General features: G+C 47.1%; 1 protein-coding gene across 1 annotated transcript in view; it reads left to right on the top strand.

Moving 5' to 3' along the window:
- LOC139385502 (contactin-5-like) overlaps positions 1-26,238 on the top strand; it is a 535,984-nt gene that overhangs the window by 165,776 nt on the left and 343,970 nt on the right. The window contains exon 3 of the mRNA XM_071130610.1: positions 11,411-11,623. Coding sequence (XP_070986711.1) covers positions 11,411-11,623 — 213 coding nt within the window. The remainder of the gene's footprint in view (positions 1-11,410; positions 11,624-26,238) is intronic.

Below are 26,238 nucleotides of genomic sequence, written 5' to 3'. Positions count from 1 at the left end.
CATAGATGTGATGTGGTCTGATATCATAGAGGTGATGTGGTCTGATGTCATAGAGGTGATGTGGTCTGATGTCATAGAGGTGATGTGGCCTGATATCATAGATGTGATGTGGTCTGATATCATAGATGTGATGTGGTCTGATGTCATAGAGGTGATGTGGTCTGATGTCATAGAGGTGATGTGGCCTGATATCATAGAGGTGATGTGGTCTGATGTTATCATGGAGATGATGTGGTCTGATGTTATCATAGAGGTGATGTGGTCTGATGTCATAGATGTCATGTGGTCTGATGTCATAGATATGATGTGATCTCATGTTATAGAGCTGATGTGGTCTGATGTTATCATAGAGATGATTTGGTCTGATGTCATAGAGGTGATGTGGCCTGATATCATAGAGGTGATGTGGTCTGATATCATAGATGTGATGTGGTCTGATATCATAGAGGTGATGTGGTCTGATGTCATAGAGGTGATGTGGCCTGATACCATAGAGGTGATGTGGTTTGATGTCATAGAGATGATGTGGTCTGATGTTATCATAGAGATGATGTGGTCTGATGTGATAGAGGTGATGTGGTCTGATATCATAGAGGTGATGTGGTCTGATGTTATCATAGAGATGATGTGGTCTGATATCATAGAGGTGATGTGGTCTGATGTCATAGAGGTGATGTGGAGGCTTGAAATGATCCCATCTGTCCTCACTTTACTTGCCTTTGTATTAAAGCTCTATCAGGGCTTCCTGTAACACTGAGGGTGCATCCTAAATGGCACCCTGTAGGGCTCCTGGCAAAATGAGTGCACTAAATATGGTATGGGGTGCCATTTGGAAAATAAACTGAGTGTTGTTCTGTTTTCTACCTTGTGAAGAGATAGAGATCAGAGGGATCTGTGAGGGTCAGTGCCTTCATCAGATGGAGGTGACAGTTGACGAGAGCTTGAAGCCTGTCCACCCAACCAGTCACACTGACAAGAAGCTTCTCCCCATAATCGGCTGTATTTGTCAGGAGCTATCCCCACTGTAAACTCTCAACGTGACTGTCAGGATATATCCCCACTGTAAACTCTCAACGTGACTGTCAAGATATATCCCCACTGTAAACTCTCAACGTGACTGTCAGGATATATCCCCACTGTGAACTCTCAATGTGACTGTCAGGATATATCCCCACTGTAAACTCTCAACGTGACTGTCAGGATATATCCCCACTGTGAACTCTCAATGTGACTGTCAGGATATATCCCCACTGTGAACTCTCAATGTGACTGTCAGGATATATCCCCACTGTGAACTCTCAATGTGAGTGTCAGGATATATCCCCACTGTGAACTCTCAATGTGACTGTCAGGATATATCCCCACTGTGAACTCTCAATGTGAGTGTCAGGATATATCCCCACTGTGAACTCTCAATGTGACTGTCAGGATATACCCCCACTGTGAACTCTCAATGTGACTGTCAGGATATATCCCCACTGTGAACTCTCAATGTGACTGTCAGGATATATCCCCACTGTGAACTCTCAATGTGACTGTCAGGATATAGCCCCACTGTGAACTCTCAATGTGACTGTCAGGATATATCCCCACTGTGAACTCTCAATGTGACTGTCAGGATATAGCCCCACTGTGAACTCTCAATGTGACTGTCAGGATATAGCCCCACTGTAAACTATCAATGTGACTCTCAGGATATATCCCTACTGTGAACTCTCAATGTGACTGTCAGGATATATCCCCACTGTGAACTCTCAATGTGACTGTCAGGATATATCCCCACTGTGAACTCTCAATGTGACTGTCAGGATATAGCCCCACTGTGAACTCTCAATGTGACTGTTAGGATATATCCCCAATGTGAACTCTCAATGTGAGTGTCAGGATTTATCCCCACTGTGAACTCTCAATGTGACTGTCAGGATATATCCCCACTGTGAACTCTCAATGTGACAGTCAGGATATATCCCCACTGTGAACTCTCAATGTGACTGTCAGGATATATCCCCACTGTGAACTCTCAATGTGACAGTCAGGATATATCCCCACTGTGAACTCTCAATGTGACAGTCAGGATATATCCCCACTGTGAACTCTCAATGTGACAGTCAGGGTATATCCCCACTGTGAACTCTCAATGTGACAGTCAGGATATATCCCCACTGTGAACTCTCAATGTGACAGTCAGGATATATCCCCACTGTGAACTCTCAATGTGACTGTCAGGATATATCCCCACTGTGAACTCTCTATGTGACTTTTTTCAAAGAGACACACGCATTTACATTCTAGATGGGGAAACACATAGTACAACCGAAGGCCTGTATTTCAATGGTGCAATGATAGGGGTGTATTTCAATGGTATAATGGTAGGCCTGTATTTCAATGGTACAATGATAGAGTTGTATTTCAATATTACAATGGTAGGCCTATATTTCAATGGTATAATTGTAGGCCTGTATTTCAATGGTACAATGATAGAGTTGTATTTCAATATTACAATGGCAGGCCTATATTTCAATGGTATAATGGTAGGACTGTATTTCAATGGTATAATGGTAGGCCCATATTTCAATGGTATAATGGTAGGCCCATATTTCAATGGTATAATGGTAGGCCTGTATTTCAATGGTACAATGATAGAGTTGTATTTCAATATTACAATGGTATGCCTGTATTTCAATGGTACAATGATAGAGTTGTATTTCAATATTACAATGGTATGCTTATATTTCAATGGTACAATGGTAGGCCTGTATTTCAATGGTACAATGGTAGGCCTGTATTTCAATGGTATAATGGTAGGCCTATATTTGAATGGTACAATGGTAGGCCTGTATTTCAATGGTATAATGGTAGGCCTATATTTCAATGGTACAATGGTAGGCCTGTATTTCAATGGTATAATGGTACAGCTGTATTTCTGCTCTTTTTTCTATTCCTGACGTTCTGTGAACCACTGTGCGATTCTCATAGATATAACATGTATTTGTAAAGCCCTTCTTACATCAGCTGATGTCACAAAGTGCTTCCAGAAACCCAGTCTAAAACCCCAAACAGCAAGCAAAGCAGAGACAGCAAGGGCGGTTCTTTTCTCCAGTGCCTTTCCATTCACCTTCACACTCCTGGGCCAGACTACACTCAATAATAGGACCTACTGAAGAGATCAGTCTTCAATAAAGACTTAAAGGTTGAGACCGAGTCTGTGTCTCTCACATGGGTAGGCAGACTATTCCATTAAAATGTAGCTCTATAGGAGAAAGCCCTGCCTCCAGCTAATGGCTTAGAAATTCTAGGGACAGTTAGGAGGCCTGCGTCTTGTGACCGTAGCGTGCGTGTAGGTATGTACGGCAGGTCCAAATCGGAAAGATAGGTAGGAGCAAGCCCATGTAATGCTTTGTAGGTTAAGCAGTAAAACCTTGAATTCAGCCCTTGCCTTAACAGGAAGCCAGTGTAGGGAGGCTAGCACTGGAGTAATATGATCAAATCTTTTGGTTCTAGTCAGGATTCTAGCAGCCGTATTTAGCACTAACTGAAGTTTATTTAGTGCTTTATCCGGGTAGCCGGAAAGTAGAGCATTGCAGTAGTCTAACCTAGAAGTGACAAAAGCATGGATGTATTTTTCTGCATCATTTTTGGACACAAATTCTTTGATATTTGCAATGTTACGTAGATGGTAAAAAGCTGTCCTTGAAACAGTCTTGATATGTTCCTCAAAAGAGAGATCAGGGTCCAGAGTAATGCCAAGGTCCTTCACAGTTTTATTTGAGACGACTGTACAACCATCAAGATTAATTGTCAGATCCAACAGAATATCTCTTTGTTTCTTGGGACCTAGAACAAGCATCTGTTTCGTCCGAGTTTATAAGTAGAGCATTTGCCGCCATCCACTTCCTTATGTCTGAAACACAGGCTTGCAGGCAGGGCAATTTTGGGGCTTCACCATGTTTAATCAAAATGTACAGATGTGTGTCATCCGAATAGCAGTGAAAGTCAACATTATGTTTCCAAATTACATCACCAAGAGGTAAAATATATAGTGAATACGAAAGTGGTCCTGAAACGGAGCCTTCAGGAACACCAACATTTACAGTTGATTTGTCAGAGGACAAACCATCCACAGAGACAAACTGATATCTTTCCGACAGATAAGATCTAAACCAGGCCAGAACTTGTCCGTGTAGACCAATTTGGGTTTCAATGATTATTTTAGGCCATGATTATTTTCATCATTGTGTCAAGAGATATAGTAGTAAAAAACTTGAGTGTCTCCCTTGATCCTAGGTCCTGGCAGAGTTGTGCAGACTCAGGACAACTGAGCTTTGGAGGAATATGCAGATTTAAAGAGGAGTCCGTAATTTGCTTTCTAATGACCATGATATTTTCCTCAAAGAAGTTCATGAATGTATCACTGCTGAAGTTAAAGCCGTCCTCTCTTGGGGAATGCTGCTGCTGCTTTTTAGTTAGCTTTGCGACAGTATCAAAATACATTTGGGATTGTTGTTATTTTCCTCAATTAAGTTGGATAAATAGAATGATGGAGCAGCAGTAAGGGCTCTTCGATACTGCACGGTACTGTCTTTCCAAGCTAGTCAGAAGACTTCCAGTTTGGTGGTGCAGCAGTAAGGGCTCTTCGATACTGCACGGTACTGTCTTTCCAAGCTAGTCGGAAGACTTCCAGTTTGGTGTAGCACCATTTCCGTTCCAATTTTCTGGAAGCTTGCTTCAGAGCTCGGTTATTTTCTGTATACCAGGGAGCTAGTTTCTTATGACAAATGTTTTAGTTTTTAGGGGTGCAACTGCATCTAGGGTATTGTGCAAGGTTAAATTGAGTTCCTCAGTTAGGTGGTTAACTGATTTTTGTCCTCTGACGTCCTTGGGTAGGCAGAGGTAGTCTGGAAGGGCATCGAGGAATCTTTGGGTTGTCTGAGAATTTATAGCACGACTTTTGATGCTCCTTGGTTGGGGTCTGAGCAGATTATTTGTTCCGATTGCAAACGTAATAAAATGGTGGTCCAATAGTCCAGGATTATGAGGAAAAACATTAAGATCCACAACATTTATTCCATGGGACAAAACTAGGCCCAGAGTATGACTGTGTCAGTGAGTAGGTCCGGAGACATGTTGGACAAAACCGATGGCTGATGGCTCCGAAAGCGTTTTGGAGTGGGTCTGTGGACTTTTCCACGTGAATATTAAAGTCACCAAAAATTTGAATATTATCTGCTATGACTACAAGGTCCGATAGGAATTCAGGGAACTCAGTGAGGAACGCTGTATATAGCCCAGGAGGCCTGTAAACAGTAGCTATAAAAGTGATTTAGTAGGCTGCATAGATTTCATGACTAGAATCTCAAATTTAAAATTTGCTCTAATAAATGTTAGCAACACCTCCACCTTTGCGGGATGCACGGGGGATATGGTCACTAGTGTAACCAGGAGGTGAGGCCTCATTTAACACAGTAAATTCATCAGGCTTAAGCCATGTTTCAGTCAGGCCAATCACATCAAGATTATGATCAGTGATTAGTTAATTGACTGTAATTGCCTTGGAAGTGAGGGATCTAACATTAAGTAGCCCTATTTTGAGATGTGAGGTGTCACAATCTCTTTCAATAATGGCAGGAATGGAGGAGGTCTTTATTCCAGTGAGATTACTAAGGCGAACACCGCCATGTTTAGTTTTGACCCAACCTAGGTCGAGGCACAGACACAGTCTCAATGGGGATAGCTGAACTGACTACACTGACTGTGCTAGTGGCAGACTCCACTATGCTGGCAGGCTGGCTAACAGCCTGCTGCCTGTCCTGCACCCTATCTCATTGTGGAGCTAGAGGAGACAGGAGAGCCCTGTCTATGTTGATAGATAAGATGAGAGCACCCCTCCAGATAGGATGGAGTCTGTCACTCCTCACCAGTCCAGGATTGGTCCTATTTGTGGGTCCCAGAAAGTCCCAGAAAGAGGGCCAATTATCTACAAATTCTATCTTTTGGGAGGGGCAGAAAACAGTTTTCAACCAGCGATTGAGTTGTGAGACCTGCTATAGAGCTCATCACTCTCCGTAACTGGGAGGGGACCAGAGAAGCTATGTTTGCGCTTGGTGACCTCTGACTGTTTCATCCTAACATTGTTGGTGCCGACGTGGATAACAATATCCCTATACTCTCTACACTCGCCAGTTTTAGCTTTAGCCAGCTAATCTTCAGATTAGTCTCTATGTCGGTAGCCCTGCCCCCTGGTAAACAGTGTATTATCACTGATTGATTCTTTTTCAGTCTAATACTGCGTGTAATGGAGTCGCCAATGACTAGGGTTTTCAACTTGTCAGAATTCGTGGGAGGCTTCTGCATTTCAGAATCCGTTACGGGAGGAGTAGAGACCAGAGAAGGCTCGGCCTCTGACTCCGACTCACAGTTTAATGGGGAGAACCGGTTGAAAGTTTCTGTCAGCTGAATGAGTGACACCAGTTGAGCATTCCTGCAGCATTTCCTTCCAGAAACCGTGAGAAAGTTGTCCGGCTGCGGGACCATGCGAGGGGATTTATACTAATGTTACTATCTGTACTTACTGGTGGCACAGATGCTGTTTCATCCTTTCCTACACTTAAATGACCCTTGCCTAACGATTGCTTCTGAAGCTGGGCTTGCAGTACGGCTATCCTCGCCATAAGGCAATCATACTCCTGTATATTATGAGCACAGCGACTGCAATTAGAAGGCATCATGTTAATGTTACTACTTAGCTTTGGCTGTTGGAGGTCCTGACGAACCACGCCCAGATAAAGCGTCCGGAGTGAAGAAGTCGAGTGAAAAAAGTTGAGCGCGGGGAAAAATGTAAAATATAAACGGTAATTAAAAAGTAAAAAACGTAAAGTTGGCAGGTAGCAAAGTAAGGTTAGCAGCAAATATATGGAAATTGGAAATTGGAAATTGCTCTTACACATGGAGGGCAAGGAGGGTTTAATATATTTATATCTACGTAGTACATGCCAATCTGGAATATACAACATCCTGGATGTCCAACCACATACTCCAACCATTTACTATCCGTTATCTCAACACAGTTACTATCCGTTATCTCTATACACAGTTGCTATCCATTATCTCAACAAAGTGACTATCCATTATCTCTATACACAGTTAATATCCATTATCTCTATGCGGTTAATATCCATTATCTCTATACATGGTTATGATCCATTATCTCTACCCAGTTCATATCCATTATCTCTATACACAGTTACTATCCATTATCTCTATACACAGTTACTATCCGTTATCTCTATGCATTTACTATCCATTATCTCTATACACAGTTACTATCCATTATCTCTATGCAGTTACTATCCATTATCTCTATACACAGTTACTATCCGTTATCATATCAGTTCCCTGTGTGTAGCAGGTAACTAGTTGGCTCCTTTGCAAATATCAAACTCGCTGCTTATCAACTGTCAAACTCCTCTTTAATATTTAATAGATTCTCCTTTCTTCATTATAGTTTCCTGGCATATGAAATGCCCACTGCACGTTGATTAAGCCTTAATGCAATTATGAATAAGTAGAGTAATTGCCTACTTTACATTTTCAGATAGCGTAGTATTTTCTCTCCAGAGCAGACAGCTCCCCAAAGACCTGGGATTATTTTCAGTTTTGTTTTGGTCTTTTAACATACTTTATCACACAGAGAGAAGTAAACACCCAGAAGCCCATGGGGCTTTGATTAGACAATCTTATCATCCTTCATTTTCTTCTCTTAGTATCACTCATTCTTTGCAGCATACAGTATTTTGTCCCTGCAGGCAATACTTGTTTCTTTTTATTCTAATTTTCTTTCATTTCTTGTCATTTACTTTAATTTATTTTATTTTCCATAATAGGATTTGTTTTTTATGAATGTGTCTGGACTGACGTTTTCAAACGAACTTGAATGTAAAAGTTATCGCGGTTCATTAATTAAATTGTCAAAAAAATCCTTGACTAAATTAACTAAAAAAGGTTTCCTTTTCCAAAGTTGTTTTTTGTTGCAAATCTCTTCTAGTGTGCCGTGATTTGTTGTCATTGTGTTGTTCATGTGAAGTGTGTTTGGGGTGATGTGGCTTCCGGATACTGATGTGCTATGACAGCTCAGTCCAGGCAGAGCTTCACACCTAATAGACAGTCTTTTGAAACGTTAAAGAAAGTTGCTCTTGTTCTGTTATTTTACTCAATTTGGCCTTTTTTATATTTCAAATGACATTGATGTATGTGCAGTGAACATGAAGTGGAATTGGAGAAGGAAAATTTGGACTCTGGCAGAGAGAGGAGGGGGAATGTATGTGCTGTGCCCAAGAAATCATTTTCGAATGTCTCTTCTTGAAACCGTACCGTTTTATTATGTTTGGCTGTCTGTCCTCATCCGTCTGTCTGTCTGGGAAAGAAGTACTCCTACAGTCGTCAATCTCTTACCTTTGTCCTCACAAACTTTTCCGTGTGGCAGACAGCAAGACATTTATTAAATATTTCTAATTGTTTAATGAGTCTGTGATAAATATCAGTCCTGAGACTATGGCTGCATCTCCAATGTGCCCCGGTCAAAAGTAGTGCACTAAATAGGAGATGCTGCCTATAAAAGGAAATCCACTAAATAGGAGATGCGGTGCCATTGGAGATGCTGCCTATAAAAGGAAATCCACCCACCTGTCCCACTTCACCAGTTGGTTGCCCTCCGTCATCTCAAGAAGCTGACGTATAACCATCCTGTGTTACATAACTGTGTCTCTGTTGTCGCCTGCTCATTGTAAAGTAACCATCAGTGTGCTTTAGTACGCTGAGGCTACAGGGCCTTCAGAAAGTATTCACACCCTTTGACATATTCCACATTTTGTTGTGTTAGAGACTGAATTCAAAATGGATGAAATTTATTTTTTTTCTCTCACCCATCAACACACAATAGCCCATAATGACAAAGTGAAAACATGTTTTTATGTTTTCTTTGCAAATTTATTGAAAATGTAATACAGAAATATCTAATTTAAAGAACTATTCACACCCCTGAGTCAATACATGTTCGAATCACATTTGACAGTGATTACAGCTGTGAGTCTTACTGGGAAGTAGAGTCTTACTGGGAAGTACTGTATCTAAGAGCTCTGAGTCTTACTGGGAAGTAGAGTCTTACTGGGAAGTACTGTATCGAAGAGCTCTGAGTCTTACTGGGAAGTAGAGTCTTACTGGGAAGTACTGTATCTAAGAGCTCTGAGTCTTACTGGGAAGTAGAGTCTTACTGGGAAGTACTGTATCGAAGAGCTTTGCACACCTGGATTGTACAATATTTGCACATTATTCTTCAATATCTGTCAAGTTTGTTGTTGATCAGTGTTAGACAGCCATTATCAGGTCTTGCCATAGATTTCCATAAACAGCTCCAGGTTATTGTCCTGCTGAAAGGTGAATTCATCTCCCAGTGTCTGGTGGAAAGCAGACTGAACCAGATTTTCCTCTAGGATTTTGCCCGTGTTTAGCTCTATTTTGTTTATTTTTATTTTAGAAAAAATACTCCTCAGTCCTTGTCGATGACAACTTTACCCATAACATGATGCAGCCACCACCATTCTTGAAAATATGAAGAGTGGTACTCATTGATGCGTTGTGTTGGATTTGCCCCAAAATTAATACTTTGTATTCAGGACATGAAGTTTATTTCTTTGCCACATATTTTGCAGTATTACTTTACTGCCTTGTTGCAAACAGGATGCATATTTTGGAATCTTTTTATTCAGTACAGGCTTCCTTCTTTTCACTCTGTCATTTAGGTTAGTATTGTGGAGTTTCCTTCCTCTCCAGCAACTGAGTTAGGAAGGGTACCTGTGTCTTGGTTGTGACTGGGTTTATTGACACCATCCAAAGTGTAATGAATTACTTCACCATGTTCAAAGGGATATTTAATGTCTGCTGTTTATTTTAAGCCATCTGCCCTTCTTTTCAAGGTATTGAAAAACCTCCCTCGTCTTTGTGGTTGAATCTGTGTTTGAAATTCACTGCTCGACTGAGGGACCTCACAGATAATTGTATGTGTGGGATACAGAGATGAGGTAGTCATTCAAAAATCATGTTGAACAGTATTATTGCACACAGAGTGAGTACACACAACTTATGATGTGAGTTGTTGAGCACATTTTTACTCTTAAACTTATTTAGGCTTGCCATAACAAAGGGGTTGAACACTTTTCAGCTTTTCATTTTTAAATAACTTGTAAACATTTCTAAAAACATAATTACACTTTGACGTTATGGTGTATTGTGTGTTGGACACATACACAACATCTCAATTTAATCCATTCTGAATTCAGGCTGTAACACAACAAAATGTGGAAAAAGTCAAGAGTTGTTAAAACAATACTTTTAAAACAATTATTGAATTGGCTGGACATGTTTCCAGCTAAAATGTGTCCCTGCTATTATACAGTATCTAATTCACAGTGGGGATAGCTATTATTATACAGTATCTAATTCACAATGGGGATAGCTATTATTATACAGTATCTAATTCACAGTGGGGATAGCTGTTATTCTGCAGTATCTAATTCACAGTGGGGATAGCTGCTATTGTAGAGTATCTAATTCACTGTGGGGATAGCTGCTATTATACAGTATCTAATTCACAGTGGGGATAGCTATTATTATACCATATCTAATTCACAGTGGGGATAGCTGTTATTCTGCAGTATCTAATTCACAGTGGGGATAGCTGCTATTATACAGTATCTAATTCACAGTGGGGATAGCTGCTATTATAGAGTATCTAATTCACAGTGGGGATAGCTGCTATTATACATTATCTAATTCACAGTGGGGATAGCTGCTATTATACAGTATTTAATTCACAGTGGGGATAGCTGTTATTCTGCAGTATTTAATTCACAGTGGGGATAGCTGTTATTCTGCAGTATTTAATTCACAGTGGGGATAGCTGCTATTATAGAGTATCTAATTCACAGTGGGGATAGCTGTTATTCTGCAGTATCTAATTCACAGTGGGGATAGCTGCTATTATAGAGTATCTAATTCACAGTGGGGATAGCTGCTATTATACAGTATCTAATTCACAGTGGGGATAGCTGCTATTATACAGTATCTAATTCACAGTGGGGATAGCTGCTATTATAGAGTATCTAATTCACAGTGGGGATAGCTGTTATTATACATTATCTAATTCACAGTGGGGATAGCTGTTATTATACATTATCTAATTCACAGTGGGGATAGCTGTTATTATACATTATCTAATTCACAGTGGGGATAGCTGTTATTCTGCAGTATCTAAACATATTGTTATGAGATTCTGTAGAACATTTGAATTGCTGCACATTATTAGGTGAATATGCCATTTAATTTGAGCTCAGTTCGTTTTCCTTCCCATTTTTTGCAGACTTTGCTGTTGCAGTACGGCCAGTGTCGTACGCAGCAGTGTTGAGAAGGAAACCAGACATCTCCTCATCGCTGCTCAGTTCGTGGCCCCGGCCTCAACACCGACATGACCACGGCAGAGGGCTGGTGACTCCTGACTGGCCGGCATCGTTCTCCAACCATCACCTGTCTACCCTCAGTCTGCTCAGCTCTCAGGAGGAATACAGGAGCCAAGGTCAGTCAGTCAGTCAATCAGTCCTGGCTAATAGTCTACTCTACTTCCCAGCTAATGCCCAGCCAAGGCCTGCAGTGTTGTTGTGCCCCGTGTGATATGGGACCGACTGGAGGAGGGCACATTTACATCCACCAACATCTGATGCATTTCAGGCTGCTACTTTTCAAATAGTATTCTAAATCATTTAGACACTTTTGCTGTGCTTTATTGAGCTTGCCTGGCACCATGGAACAAAGTGTTCTTTTTTGAGCTTGCCTGGCACCATGGAACAAAGTGTTCTTTTTTGAGCTTGCTTGGCACTATGGAACAAAGTGTGTGCTTTATTGAGCTTGCCTGGCACTATGGAACAAAGTGTGTGCTTTATTGAGCTTGCCTGGCACTATGGAACAAAGTGTGTGCTTTATTGAGCTTGCTTGGCACTATGGAACAAAGTGTGTGCTTTATTGAGCTTGCCTGGCACTATGGAACAAAGTGTGTGCTTTATTGAGCTTGCCTGGCACTATGGAACAAAGTGGTATTTTTTGAGCTTGCCTGGCACCATGGAACAAAGTGTTCTTTTTTGAGCTTGCTTGGCACTATGGAACAAAGTGTATGCTTTATTGAGCTTGCCTGGCACTATGGAACAAAGTGTGTGCTTTATTGAGCTTGCCTGGCACTATGGAACAAAGTGTTCTTTTTTGAGCTTGCCTGGCACCATGGAACAAAGTGTTCTTTTTTGAGCTTGCTTGGCACTATGGAACAAAGTGTGTGCTTTATTGAGCTTGCCTGGCACTATGGAACAAAGTGTGTGCTTTATTGAGCTTGCCTGGCACTATGGAACAAAGTGTGTGCTTTATTGATCTTGCCTGGCACTATAGAACAAGGTGTGATCTTTATTGAGCTTGCCTGGCACTATGAAACAACGTCGGATAATCCGAGAGGCCTAAACCCTTCCCATCTGATCCATTGGCAAGTTCAAGAAAAAGCTACAAGTATTTGAGTTATTTAAAATACTTGAAAAATAGGTTAAGATAAGGGAGGATGGCTCTGGGTACCCGGTTGGAGGCATAATGACAGACAGGACACAGACTCAAGATTAATAATAACCCTTTATTACAGTGTTCCCCAACTGACGGCCCGCGCGCCAATGTGGCCCCCCAGGTCTTCTGAGCAAAAAAAGATATATATCGATATTTCTTTGGTGTGTGGAATTTTCATTGTTGGACATAAAAGACTGTAAAACAATACCAGGAAATCAGCTCCAAGTGATTTTAATTTAAGAAATCTGTTCCCAAGTATTCCTACCCATAATACAGAAACACAAAGTAATCATATTGGGGCGGCAGGGTAGCCTAGTGGTTACAGAGTTGGACTAGTAACCGAAAGGTTGCAAGTTCAAATCCCAGAGCTGACAAGGTACAAATCTGTTGTTCTGCCCCTGAACAGGCAGTTAACCCACTGTTCCTAGGACGTCATTGAAAATAAGCATTTGTTCTTAACTGACTTGCCTAGTTAAATCAAGGTTTGAAGTTATTATTTTTTAGTCAACCGTTATGTCTGTTTGGGCTTCTTGCGGTGTTCCGGCCCACCGACCATCCGCTAACTTGTTGTTGTTGTCTGAATCTAGTTGATGATCCCTCCTTTATTGTCTCAGACACATACAACTTTATAGTGTGTAGTTGACTGAATGGTGTTCTGAACTGATTCGTTCTGGCCCTGTGGCTCTGATTGGTTCTGGCACCGGCCCTGTGGCTCTGATTGGTTCTGACACCGGCCCTGTGGCTCAGTAAACAGAAGTGATGAGAAACTATTACCAGAAGGCTCTACACACAAAACAATAGAAACACTTGACCATTGAATTGTAGAAGAATAAAATCGAAGGAGTTTAAAAGTAATAGCCATGTAATAACCACTGTGAAAACGATTTGCCAGCTAATTACACTTAACAGCCGTTAGGAAGCTGGTTGGTGAAGAGGTGTAAACTTCCTCCTCATTCACACCACAGCGATGGTTCAGAATTTATAGTCCAGTTGTTGGGGGGTGGGGGAGAGTCCATGGATAAAGTAAAATGAGACTGACATCTGAACCCGGCCTTGGCCAGCTCTCCTTTCTTATATACTGGGCCCGGCCATAATCTTGTAATTGGCCGAGGGCCAAGAAGGGCAGGGTCAGAGGTCCCATGAGAGATCAGAGGTGGGACCTGTAACTGGAGACTTGGCACAGTCAGAGAGTTTTCTACAATACAATGACCAATACATACAACCTCTGGTGAGTCAGTCTATTTGATCACACTTCTGGAGGGTGAGTCAGTCTTGGTACTAGAGCTCCATCAGGGAGCTATCCCCTTCTGTCTCTGCCTGGCCTCCAGACAGCACGACCACGGCTGCTTCCTGCTTGGTTAGACCCTGGCTGTGTCCCAAATGGCACCCTATTCCCTGCATAGTGCACTACGTTTGACCAGAGCTGCAGTGGTCAACTCCATCCTGTCCCAGATTTACCACAGCTGGAACAAACACATGGTTTCTGCAGTGTCCCAGATGTACCAGTGCATCTGGAGAAGATAAGGACATGTCAACCTGCTAATATTCACCTGCTCACCTACTTTTCTGTTGTAGTTTTAGAATGAGTATTACAGGACATTCTGTAAATGCTGTTTGTTTCACAAATGACATGGAATCTAATTTGTAAATCACAACTAGAAAAGGTATGATGATTCCTAGTAGTCCACATAATGCCTAGTCCTTTAGCCATAGTAGAGCATGGAGAGAAAACCCCCACATCTGTTCCCCATCTCTCATTGGCTACAAGACCTGTCATGTCTTCGATCACCTCATCAGGTCCACTACCAGAGACATGAGGACACTTGATTCAGTCTGACAGGGGATCAGTATAAACAAGTCTTCCTGTATCAATGACATCACATCCTCTTCTGGGGACACTAGATTCAGTCTGACTGGGGATCAGTATAAACAAGCCTTCCTGTATCAATGTGCTTAGTGTGCAGCTGAACATTGTATTCTGGATAAAACTTGGTTTGTTATTATTGATTAAGACAAAGCTTTTAACAGCTAGGACTGCTATTTCTTGTGCCGGAATCCCGCTTAACAGACAGGTTGAAGCCTGCTTGACAGAGATGCTAAGCTGCTAGCCATCAAGCTAATGAAGTTGATACCAGATTATTTTTTGCAATGGAGCCCTCTCTGTCTGGAGAAATGCATGAACGGTTCCCTCTCTGTCTGGAGAAATACATGAACGGTTCCCTCTCTGTCTGGAGAAATGCATGAAAGGTTCCCTCTCTGTCTGGAGAAATACATGAACGGTTCCATGTATCTACTACGCTTTGTTTCGGGACAAACAGGATCACTCAGTTACAATGCAGCAATGGTTTACTTGCCGAGGATTATAGGCTCAATGTGTCTTTCTTAATCACGCAGGTCGCCAGCCTACGTAAGAAACTGGGGAAAACGCAGAGTGGAATGTTCAAATTTTTTACGCTGGTGGCTGGACGGTGTTCGCGCTTGTTGGATGCATCTCCGCCTTGTCGTTTGTTGTTAACCGACTGGCCGGTGTTACCCGGAGCTCCCCCTTCTGATAGCGGAGTGGAAGGAGCACAGCAAGAGGAGCAAGGCAATCAACGATGGTTGCATGTCACTAGCCGTGGAAGCCGAAGACAGCAACCTCTCGCATAGCATGGGGTGGCAGGGAGGGCTGCAGGGGGAGCAGCAGGTAGCATGGGGTGGCAGGGAGGGCAGCAGGTAGCATGGGGTGGAAGGGAGGACCGCAGGTAGCATGGGGTGGCAGGGAGGGCTGCAGGGGGAGCAGCAGGTAGCATGGGGTGGCAGGGAGGGCTGCAGGGGGAGCAGCAGGTAGCATGGGGTGGCAGAGAGAGCTGCAGGGGAGCAGCAGGTAGCATGGGTTGCAGGGAGGGCTGCATGTAGCATGGGGTGGCAGGGAGGGCAGCAGGTAGCATGGGGTGGCAGCAGGTAGCATGGGGTGGCAGGGAGGGCTGCAGGTAGCATGGGGTGGCAGGGAGGGCTGCAGGTAGCATGGGGTGGAAGGGAGGGCTGCAGGGGGAGCAGCAGGTAGCGTGGGGTGGCAGGGAGAGCTGCAGGGGAGCAGCAGGTAGCATGGGGTGGCAGGGAGGGCAGCAGGTAGCATGGGGTGGCAGGGAGGGCTGCAGGGGGAGCAGCAGGTAGCATGGGGTGGCAGGGAGGGCTGCAGGGGGAGCAGCAGGTAGCATGGGGCGGCAGGGAGAGCTGCAGGGGGAGTAGCAGGTAGCATGGGGTGGCAGGGAGGGCTGCAGGTAGCATGGGGTGGCAGGGAGGGTGGCAAGGAGGGCTGCAGGGGGAGCAGCAGGTAGCATGGGGTGGCAGGGAGGGCTGCAGGGGGAGCAGCAGGTAGCATGGGGTGGCAGGGATGTCTGCAGGTAGCATGGGATGGCAGGGAGGGTGGCAGGGGAGCAGCAGGTAGCATGGGGTGGCAGGGAGGGCAGCAGGTAGCATGGGGTGGCAGGGAGGGCAGCAGGTAGCATGATGTGGCAGGGAGGACTGCAGGGGGAGCGGGAGGTAGCATGGGGTGGCAGGGAGGGCTGCAGGGGGAGCAGCAGGTAGCATGGGGTGGCAGGGAGGGCTGCAGGGGGAGCAGCACGTAGCATGGGGTGGCAGGGGGAGCAGCAGGTAGCATGGTGTGGTAGGGAGGGCTGCAGGGGGAGCAGCAGGTAGCATGGGGTGGCAGGGAGGACTGCAGGTAGCATGGGGTGGCAGGGAGGGCAGCAGGTAGCATGGGGTGGTAGGGAGGGCTGCAGGGGGAGCAGCAGGTAGCATGGGGTGGTAGGGAGGGCTGCAGGGGGAGCAGCAGGTAGCATGGGGTGGCAGGGAGGGCAGCAGGTAGCATGGGGTGGCAGGGAGGGCAGCAGGTAGCATGGGGTGGAAGGGAGGACCGCAGGTAGCATGGGGTGGCAGGGAGGGCTGCAGGGGGAGCAGCAGGTAGCATGGGGTGGCAGGGAGGGCTGCAGGGGGAGCAGCAGGTAGCATGGGGTGGCAGAGAGAGCTGCAGGGGAGCAGCAGGTAGCATGGGTTGCAGGGAGGGCTGCATGTAGCATGGGGTGGCAGGGAGGGCAGCAGGTAGCATGGGGTGGCAGCAGGTAGCATGGGGTGGCAGGGAGGGCTGCAGGTAGCATGGGGTGGCAGGGAAGGCTGCAGGTAGCATGGGGTGGAAGGGAGGGCTGCAGGGGGAGCAGCAGGTAGCGTGGGGTGGCAGGGAGAGCTGCAGGGGAGCAGCAGGTAGCATGGGGTGGCAGGGAGGGCAGCAGGTAGCATGGGGTGGCAGGGAGGGCTGCAGGGGGAGCAGCAGGTAGCATGGGGTGGCAGGGAGGGCTGCAGGGGGAGCAGCAGGTAGCATGGGGTGGCAGGGAGGGCTGCAGGGGGAGCAGCAGGTAGCATGGGGTGGCAGGGAGGGCTGCAGGGGGAGCAGCAGGTAGCATGGGGCGGCAGGGAGAGCTGCAGGGGGAGCAGCAGGTAGCATGGGGTGGCAGGGAGGGCTGCAGGGGGAGCAGCAGGTAGCATGGGGCGGCAGGGAGAGCTGCAGGGGGAGTAGCAGGTAGCATGGGGTGGCAGGGAGGGCTGCAGGTAGCATGGGGTGGCAGGGAGGGTGGCAAGGAGGGCTGCAGGGGGAGCAGCAGGTAGCATGGGGTGGCAGGGAGGGCTGCAGGGGGAGCAGCAGGTAGCATGGGGTGGCAGGGATGTCTGCAGGTAGCATGGGATGGCAGGGAGGGTGGCAGGGGAGCAGCAGGTAGCATGGGGTGGCAGGGAGGGCAGCAGGTAGCATGGGGTGGCAGGGAGGGCAGCAGGTAGCATGATGTGGCAGGGAGGACTGCAGGGGGAGCGGGAGGTAGCATGGGGTGGCAGGGAGGGCTGCAGGGGGAGCAGCAGGTAGCATGGGGTGGCAGGGAGGGCTGCAGGGGGAGCAGCACGTAGCATGGGGTGGCAGGGGGAGCAGCAGGTAGCATGGTGTGGTAGGGAGGGCTGCAGGGGGAGCAGCAGGTAGCATGGGGTGGCAGGGAGGACTGCAGGTAGCATGGGGTGGCAGGGAGGGCAGCAGGTAGCATGGGGTGGTAGGGAGGGCTGCAGGGGGAGCAGCAGGTAGCATGGGGTGGTAGGGAGGGCTGCAGGGGGAGCAGCAGGTAGCATGGGGTGGCAGGGAGGGCAGCAGGTAGCATGGGGTGGCAGGGAGGGCAGCAGGTAGCATGGGGTGGAAGGGAGGACCGCAGGTAGCATGGGGTGGCAGGGAGGGCTGCAGGGGGAGCAGCAGGTAGCATGGGGTGGCAGGGAGGGCTGCAGGGGGAGCAGCAGGTAGCATGGGGTGGCAGAGAGAGCTGCAGGGGAGCAGCAGGTAGCATGGGTTGCAGGGAGGGCTGCATGTAGCATGGGGTGGCAGGGAGGGCAGCAGGTAGCATGGGGTGGCAGCAGGTAGCATGGGGTGGCAGGGAGGGCTGCAGGTAGCATGGGGTGGCAGGGAAGGCTGCAGGTAGCATGGGGTGGAAGGGAGGGCTGCAGGGGGAGCAGCAGGTAGCGTGGGGTGGCAGGGAGAGCTGCAGGGGAGCAGCAGGTAGCATGGGGTGGCAGGGAGGGCAGCAGGTAGCATGGGGTGGCAGGGAGGGCTGCAGGGGGAGCAGCAGGTAGCATGGGGTGGCAGGGAGGGCTGCAGGGGGAGCAGCAGGTAGCATGGGGTGGCAGGGAGGGCTGCAGGGGGAGCAGCAGGTAGCATGGGGTGGCAGGGAGGGCTGCAGGGGGAGCAGCAGGTAGCATGGGGCGGCAGGGAGAGCTGCAGGGGGAGTAGCAGGTAGCATGGGGTGGCAGGGAGGGCTGCAGGTAGCATGGGGTGGCAGGGAGGGTGGCAAGGAGGGCTGCAGGGGGAGCAGCAGGTAGCATGGGGTGGCAGGGAGGGCTGCAGGGGGAGCAGCAGGTAGCATGGGGTGGCAGGGATGTCTGCAGGTAGCATGGGATGGCAGGGAGGGTGGCAGGGGGAGCAGCAGGTAGCATGGGGTGGCAGGGAGGGCAGCAGGTAGCATGGGGCGGCAGGGAGAGCTGCAGGGGGAGTAGCAGGTAGCATGGGGTGGCAGGGAGGGCTGCAGGTAGCATGGGGTGGCAGGGAGGGTGGCAAGGAGGGCTGCAGGGGGAGCAGCAGGTAGCATGGGGTGGCAGGGAGGGCTGCAGGGGGAGCAGCAGGTAGCATGGGGTGGCAGGGATGTCAGCAGGTAGCATGGGGCGGCAGGGAGAGCTGCAGGGGGAGTAGCAGGTAGCATGGGGTGGCAGGGATGTCTGCAGGTAGCATGGGATGGCAGGGAGGGTGGCAGGGGGAGCAGCAGGTAGCATGGGGTGGCAGGGAGGGCAGCAGGTAGCATGGGGCGGCAGGGAGAGCTGCAGGGGGAGTAGCAGGTAGCATGGGGTGGCAGGGAGGGCTGCAGGTAGCATGGGGTGGCAGGGAGGGTGGCAAGGAGGGCTGCAGGGGGAGCAGCAGGTAGCATGGGGTGGCAGGGAGGGCTGCAGGGGGAGCAGCAGGTAGCATGGGGTGGCAGGGATGTCTGCAGGTAGCATGGGATGGCAGGGAGGGTGGCAGGGGGAGCAGCAGGTAGCATGGGGTGGCAGGGAGGGCAGCAGGTAGCATGGGGTGGCAGGGAGGGCAGCAGGTAGCATGATGTGGCAGGGAGGACTGCAGGGGGAGCGGGAGGTAGCATGGGGTGGCAGGGAGGGCTGCTGGGGGAGCAGCAGGTAGCATGTGGTGGCAGTGAGGGCTGCAGGGGGAGCAGCACGTAGCATGGGGTGGCAGGGGGAGCAGCAGGTAGCATGGTGTGGTAGGGAGGGCAGCAGGTAGCATGGGGTGGCAGGGAGGGCTGCAGGGGGAGCAGCAGGTAGCATGGGGTGGCAGGGAGGGCTGCAGGGGGAGCAGCAGGTAGCATGGGGTGGCAGGGAGGGCTGCAGGGGGAGCAGCAGGTAGCATGGGGCGGCAGGGAGAGCTGCAGGGGGAGTAGCAGGTAGCATGGGGTGGCAGGGAGGGCTGCAGGTAGCATGGGGTGGCAGGGAGGGTGGCAAGGAGGGCTGCAGGGGGAGCAGCAGGTAGCATGGGGTGGCAGGGAGGGCTGCAGGGGGAGCAGCAGGTAGCATGGGGTGGCAGGGATGTCTGCAGGTAGCATGGGATGGCAGGGAGGGTGGCAGGGGGAGCAGCAGGTAGCATGGGGTGGCAGGGAGGGCAGCAGGTAGCATGGGGTGGCAGGGAGGGCAGCAGGTAGCATGATGTGGCAGGGAGGACTGCAGGGGGAGCGGGAGGTAGCATGGGGTGGCAGGGAGGGCTGCAGGGGGAGCAGCAGGTAGCATGGGGTGGCAGGGAGGGCTGCAGGGGGAGCAGCACGTAGCATGGGGTGGCAGGGGGAGCAGCAGGTAGCATGGTGTGGTAGGGAGGGCTGCAGGGGGAGCAGCAGGTAGCATGGGGTGGCAGGGAGGACTGCAGGTAGCATGGGGTGGCAGGGAGGGCAGCAGGTAGCATGGGGTGGTAGGGAGGGCTGCAGGGGGAGCAGCAGGTAGCATGGGGTGGTAGGGAGGGCTGCAGGGGGAGCAGCAGGTAGCATGGGGTGGCAGGGAGGGCAGCAGGTAGCATGGGGTGGCAGGGAGGGTGGCAAGGAGGGCTGCAGGGGGAGCAGCAGGTAGCATGGGGTGGCAGGGAGGGCTGCAGGGGGAGCAGCAGGTAGCATGGGGTGGCAGGGATGTCAGCAGGTAGCATGGGATGGCAGGAAGGGTGACAGGGGGAGCAGCAGGTAGCATGGGGTGGTAGGGAGGGCTGCAGGGGGAGCAGCAGGTAGCATGAAAGAACCTTAGCTGAGTGGTGTCCTGTGTTCTGGAGTTGAACGAACCTTAGATGAGTGGTGTCCTGTGTTCTGGAGTTGAAAGAACCTTATATTAGTGGTGTCCTGTGTTCTGGAGTTGAAATGACCTTAGAGATTAGTGGTGTCCTGTGTTCTGGAGTTGAAAGAACCTTAGATTAGTGTTGTCCTGTGTTCTGGAGTTGAAAGGACCTTATATTAGTGTTGTCCTGTGTTCTGGAGTTGAAAGGACCTTAGATTAGTGGTGTCCTGTGTTCTAGAGTTAAAATAACTTTAGATTAGTGGTGTCCTGCTAGCTAGCTAAAAAATAAACCATAATCCCAACTCATGATGTTACTACCCTGCATGAATCTGCAGATTCTATGGCTTTAACTAGTCAAGCAAATGTGTCAGAGATATGAAGAATAGATCATACACATAACGTTAGCTAGTGAGCCAGCCAGCTAGCTAGCTAACTAGTACACTTGAAATGAAACCACTTTCTGTCAAATTTAGAAATGTGTAATATCTGAAAATGTGGCTAGCTAGACTATCTTACCTGTGATCTGAAATCAGAGTAGGTAGCCAGAGCGAATTTACCAGCTAGTACGTCTATCAACAGTTGCAGTGACATTCTATTGAAATGGATACTTGCATGGAGTCTTTGGTTAAGACATGTGGCTAGCTAAACAATGGACCATAATCACAACTACCAAGCCAGCTAACGTTAGCTAGCTAACAGTACACTGGAAATGAAACCACTTTCTGTCAAAATTAGAAATGTGTAATTTCTGAACATTTAGCTAGGTAGACTATTTTACCAGTATACATCATGGTTGGACACTTCTCCTGTCTGATGCTGTGCATGGTTGCCATCAGTTTGACAATGTAATCCAGACAGGTGTTGTCTCCATCTCCTTAGCTATCAATCTCAAATTCCACTGATTTCAAAACTCGGTCGTCCAGAAAGTGGAGATCATACACATAACGTTAGCTAGTGAGCCAGCTAGCTACTAGTACACTTTAACTTGACGTTAGGTTTATGCAGTTTTACTGCGGGATAAATAATTTTTAAAAGCTGCGTTTGACACAATTACCTAACCATACTAACCAGCTCCAATAGACAGACGCGTGCTATATGGTAGACCAATCCAAACTCATCTCTCGGCATGTCCAGCCCACTCATTATCTCAGCCAATCATGGCTAGTGGGAAGGTTGCTCCTCTTTGCTGTGGCTAAACCAAGTAAGCTCGAAATTTAACCATTGTATTTGTATTTACAGATGGCAAACAAGTTTGATATTAAGGCAAATGAAAGTTCACATGTTCGAGAAGCCATGTCTGCCAAAAAACAGATAAAAATACACCTTGTGGAACAGCGGGGACTGTGAAGCAACACAAACATAGGCACAGACACATGCATACACACACATGATAACATACGCACTATACACACACGTAAACAAGGATTTTGTGCTGTAGATATGTGGTAGTGTTGGCGTAGGGGCCTGAGGGCACACACATAATATGTTGTGAAATATGTTGTGAATGTATTCTAATGTTTTTAAAATGGTTTAATTGTATAATTTTGCTGGACCCCAGGAAGAGTAGCTGCTGGTTTGGCAGCAGCTAATGGGGATCCATAATAAACCCAAATGTCCCCAATGCCCTAATGCTGTGCAGCATAGTCAGATTTTATACCCAGCTACTTTCTAACATACTCTACCAGGACATACTGTGTGTGTGTGTGTGTGTGTGTGTGTGTGTGTGTGTGTGTATGTATGTAGAGGACTCTACCAGGACATCCTGTGTATGTATGCATGTAGAGGACTCTACCAGGACATACTGTGTATGTATGTAGAGGACTCTACCAGGACATACTGTGTATGCATGTAGAGGACTCTACCAGGACATACTGTGTGTGTATGTATGTAGAGGACTCTACCAGGACATACTGTGTATGTATGTAGAGGACTCTACCAGGACATACTGTGTATGTATGTAGAGGTCTCTACCAGGACATACTGTATATGTATGTAGAGGACTCTACCAGGACATACTGTGTATGTATGTATGTAGAGGACTCTACCAGGACATACTGTGTATGTATGTAGAGGACTCTACCAGGACATACTGTGTATGTATGTATGTAGAGGACTCTACCAGGACATACTGTGTATGTATGTAGAGGACTCTACCAGGACATACTGTGTATCTATGCAGAGGACTCTACCAGGACATACTGTGTATGTATGTATGTAGAGGACTCTACCGGGACATACTGTGTATGTATGTATGTATGTATGTATGTATGTATGTATGTATGTATGTATGTATGTATGTAGAGGACTCTACCAGGACATACTGGGTATGTATGTATGTAGAGGACTCTACCAGGACATACTGGGTATGTATGTGGAGGACTCTACCAGGACATACTGTGTATGTATGTAGAGGACTCTACCAGGACATACTGTGTATGTATGTATGTAGGGGACTCTACCAGGACATACTGTGTATGTATGTGGAGGACTCTACCAGGACATACTGTGTATGTATGTATGTATGTAGAGGACTCTACCGGGACATACTGTGTATGTATGTGGAGGACTCTACCAGGACATACTGTGTATGTATGTATGTAGAGGACTCTACCAGGACATACTGTGTATGTATGTATGTAGAGGACAGTGTGTTGTGAAATATGTAACTGTATTGTCATGTTTTTTAATATCCTTAATATTGCTGGACCTCATGAAGAGTAGCTGCTGCCAGGCTGATCAGTATAAACAAGTCCTCCTGTATCAATCCTCATTGATAGTTAGGACTCCATTCCAATGACATGCAGACACACACCCAGGACAAATTACAACAGTATTTCATCTTTCCGTCGGATGGGCACTCAGAGCACCTTGATGTCACCAATGTCTCATAGGATGCTCACTGTGATGCAAGGGAGGAGAGGAGAGGAGAGGAGAGGAGAGGAGAGGAGAGGAGAGGAGAGGAGAGGGATGCTGATGTTGTTGTTACCGTGGGCTTGACGGATGGGAACTGTGCTTCCAGATGACTGATTAAGGTGACATTATAAAACTGCAAAATCATCAAATTATTACCAGAACCACACAGTGATCGTCAATCTGTTAGTGGTACTAAGGGGAGGCTGGTGGTATCATGTCAGTCTGTTAGTGGTACTAAGGGGAGGCTGGTGGTATCATGTCAGTCTGTTAGTGGTACTAAGGGGAGGCTGGTGGTATCATGTCAGTCTGTTAGTGGTACTAAGGGGAGGCTGGTGGTATCATGTCAGTCTGTTAGTGGTACTAAGGGGAGGCTGGTGGTATCATGTAAGTCTGTTAGTGGTACTAAGGGGAGGATGGTGGTATCATGTCAGTCTGTTAGTGGTACTAAGGGGAGGATGGTGGTATCATGACAGTCTGTTAGTGGTACTAAGGGGAGGCTGTTTTTCTCTCCACATATTCCCTAACAAAGGTCTCTGTGTTTCCAGCATGTGGCTCATCATCATCTTTTCCGTATTTTTCAAAGCCTTGAATTCATAGGCCTCAGCAGTGAGTTTGATCTTTAGTTTTACCTTATTCATCCAGTTATTTTCCTCTTTGTGTTTTTCTGTGTTGGGACAGGACAACATTTCTGCTCTTCCCCTAGCGTCCCAAATGACACCCTGTTCCCTACATGGTTAACCCTATTCCACACATACTGCACCCTATTCTCTACATAGTGCATCCTATTCCCTACAGACTGCACCCTATTCTCTACATAGTGCATCCTATTCCCTACATACTGCACCCTATTCCCTACATAGTGCATCATATTCCATACATACTGCACCCTATTCTCTACATAGTGCACCCTATTCCCTACATAGTGCATCCTATTCCCTACATATTGCACCCTATTCCCTACATAGTGCACCCTATTCTCTACATAGTGCATCCTATTCCATACATACTGCACCCTATTCTCTACATAGTGCATCCTATTCCCTACATACTGCACCCTATTCCCTACATAGTGCACCCTATTTCCTACATAGTGCATCCTATTCCATACATACTGCACCCTATTCCCTACATAATGCACCCTATTCCCTACATAGTGCACCCTATTCCCTACATAGTGCACTACTTTGGACCAGAGCCCTGCACTACTATTTGGGACAGAATCCTCCTGTCATGTCCTGAAGTAAAATCAGCCTGGAACTCACTGCCAACACCGCTAGCTAGCTGCTTTTAGTAACCCCACTTGATGCTATGGATTAATAGCCATTAAGCTAGGTGGAGAGCACTCTACTTCCCAGATAATGCCCTTCATAGGCCTGCAGTGTGTTGTGCCCTGTCTTACGTAGGAAGGACCAGAAAAGGGCAGAACAAATGTTTAGATTTAGATCCATTTATTTTCCCCCCTTCAAAGACAGTAAAAATATAACACCAGCATATCAGATCCAAATAATTTACATTTTGGAAATCAGTTCCAAAATATTCCCATGCATAATAGAGTCATGCACTGAGTTTACAAAACATTAGGAACACCTGTTCTTTCCATGACATAGACAGACCAGGTGAAACTCGGTATTTGGAAGGTGTTCCTAATGTTTGGTATACTCAGTACACACTCCATGGCCAAAAGTATGTGGACACCTGCTCACCGAACATCTCATTCCAAAATCACGGGCATTAATATGGAGTTGGTCCCCCTTTGCTGCAATAACAGCCTCCACTCTTCTGGGAAGGCTTTCCACTAGATGATGGAACATTGCTGCTATAACAGCCTCCACTCTTCTGGGGAGGCTTTCCACTAGATGTTGGAACATTTCTGCTATAACAGCCTCCACTCTTCTGGGGAGGCTTTCCACTAGATGATGGAACATTGCTTCCATTCATCCACAAGAGCATTAGTGAGGTTGGGCACTGATGTTGGGCCTGGCTCGCAGTCAGTGTTCTGAATTCATCCTGAAGGTGTCCGATGGGGTTAAGGTCAGGGCTCTGTGCAGGCCAGTCAAGTTCTCCCATATCAATCTCAACAAAACATTTCTGTATGGACCTCACTTTGTGCACTGGGGCATTGTCATGCTGAAACAGGAAAGGGCCTTCTCCAAACTGTTGCCACAGAGTTGAAAGCACATAATCATCTAGAATGCCATTGTTTATTTATTTATTTTATTTCACCTTTATTTAACCAGGTAGGCCAATTGAGAACACCTTTATTTAACCAGGTAGGCCAGTTGAGAACACCTTTATTTAACCAGGTAGGCTAGTTGAGAACACCTTTATTTAACCAGGTAGGCTAGTTGAGAACACCTTTATTTAACCAGGTAGGCTAGTTGATAACAAGTTCTCATTTACAACTGCGACCTGGCCAAGATAAAGCAAAACAGTGTGACACAGACAACAACACAGGGTTTCACATGGAGTAAACAATAAACAAGTCAATAACACAATAAACAAATCAATGACACAGTAGAAAAAAGAATGTCTATATACTGTGTGTGCAAAAGGCATGAGGGGGTAGACAAAACATATGCCATGGGAGCGAATGATTACAAATTAGCAGGTTAACACTGGAGTGATAAATGAGCAGATGATGATGTGTAAGTAGAGATACTGGTGTGCAAAAGAGCAGAAAAGTAAATAAAATAAAAACAGTATGGGGATGAGGTAGGCATATTGGGTGGGCGATTTACAGATGGACTATGTACAACTGCAGCGATCGGTTAGCTGCTCAGATATTTGATGTTTAAAGTTGGTGAGGGAAATAGAAGTCTCCAACTT

The sequence above is a fragment of the Oncorhynchus clarkii genome, chromosome 27, assembly GCF_045791955.1.
Source record: "Oncorhynchus clarkii lewisi isolate Uvic-CL-2024 chromosome 27, UVic_Ocla_1.0, whole genome shotgun sequence".
NCBI lineage: Eukaryota > Metazoa > Chordata > Actinopteri > Salmoniformes > Salmonidae > Oncorhynchus > Oncorhynchus clarkii.
This window is presented reverse-complemented; position numbering and strand designations above follow the sequence as displayed.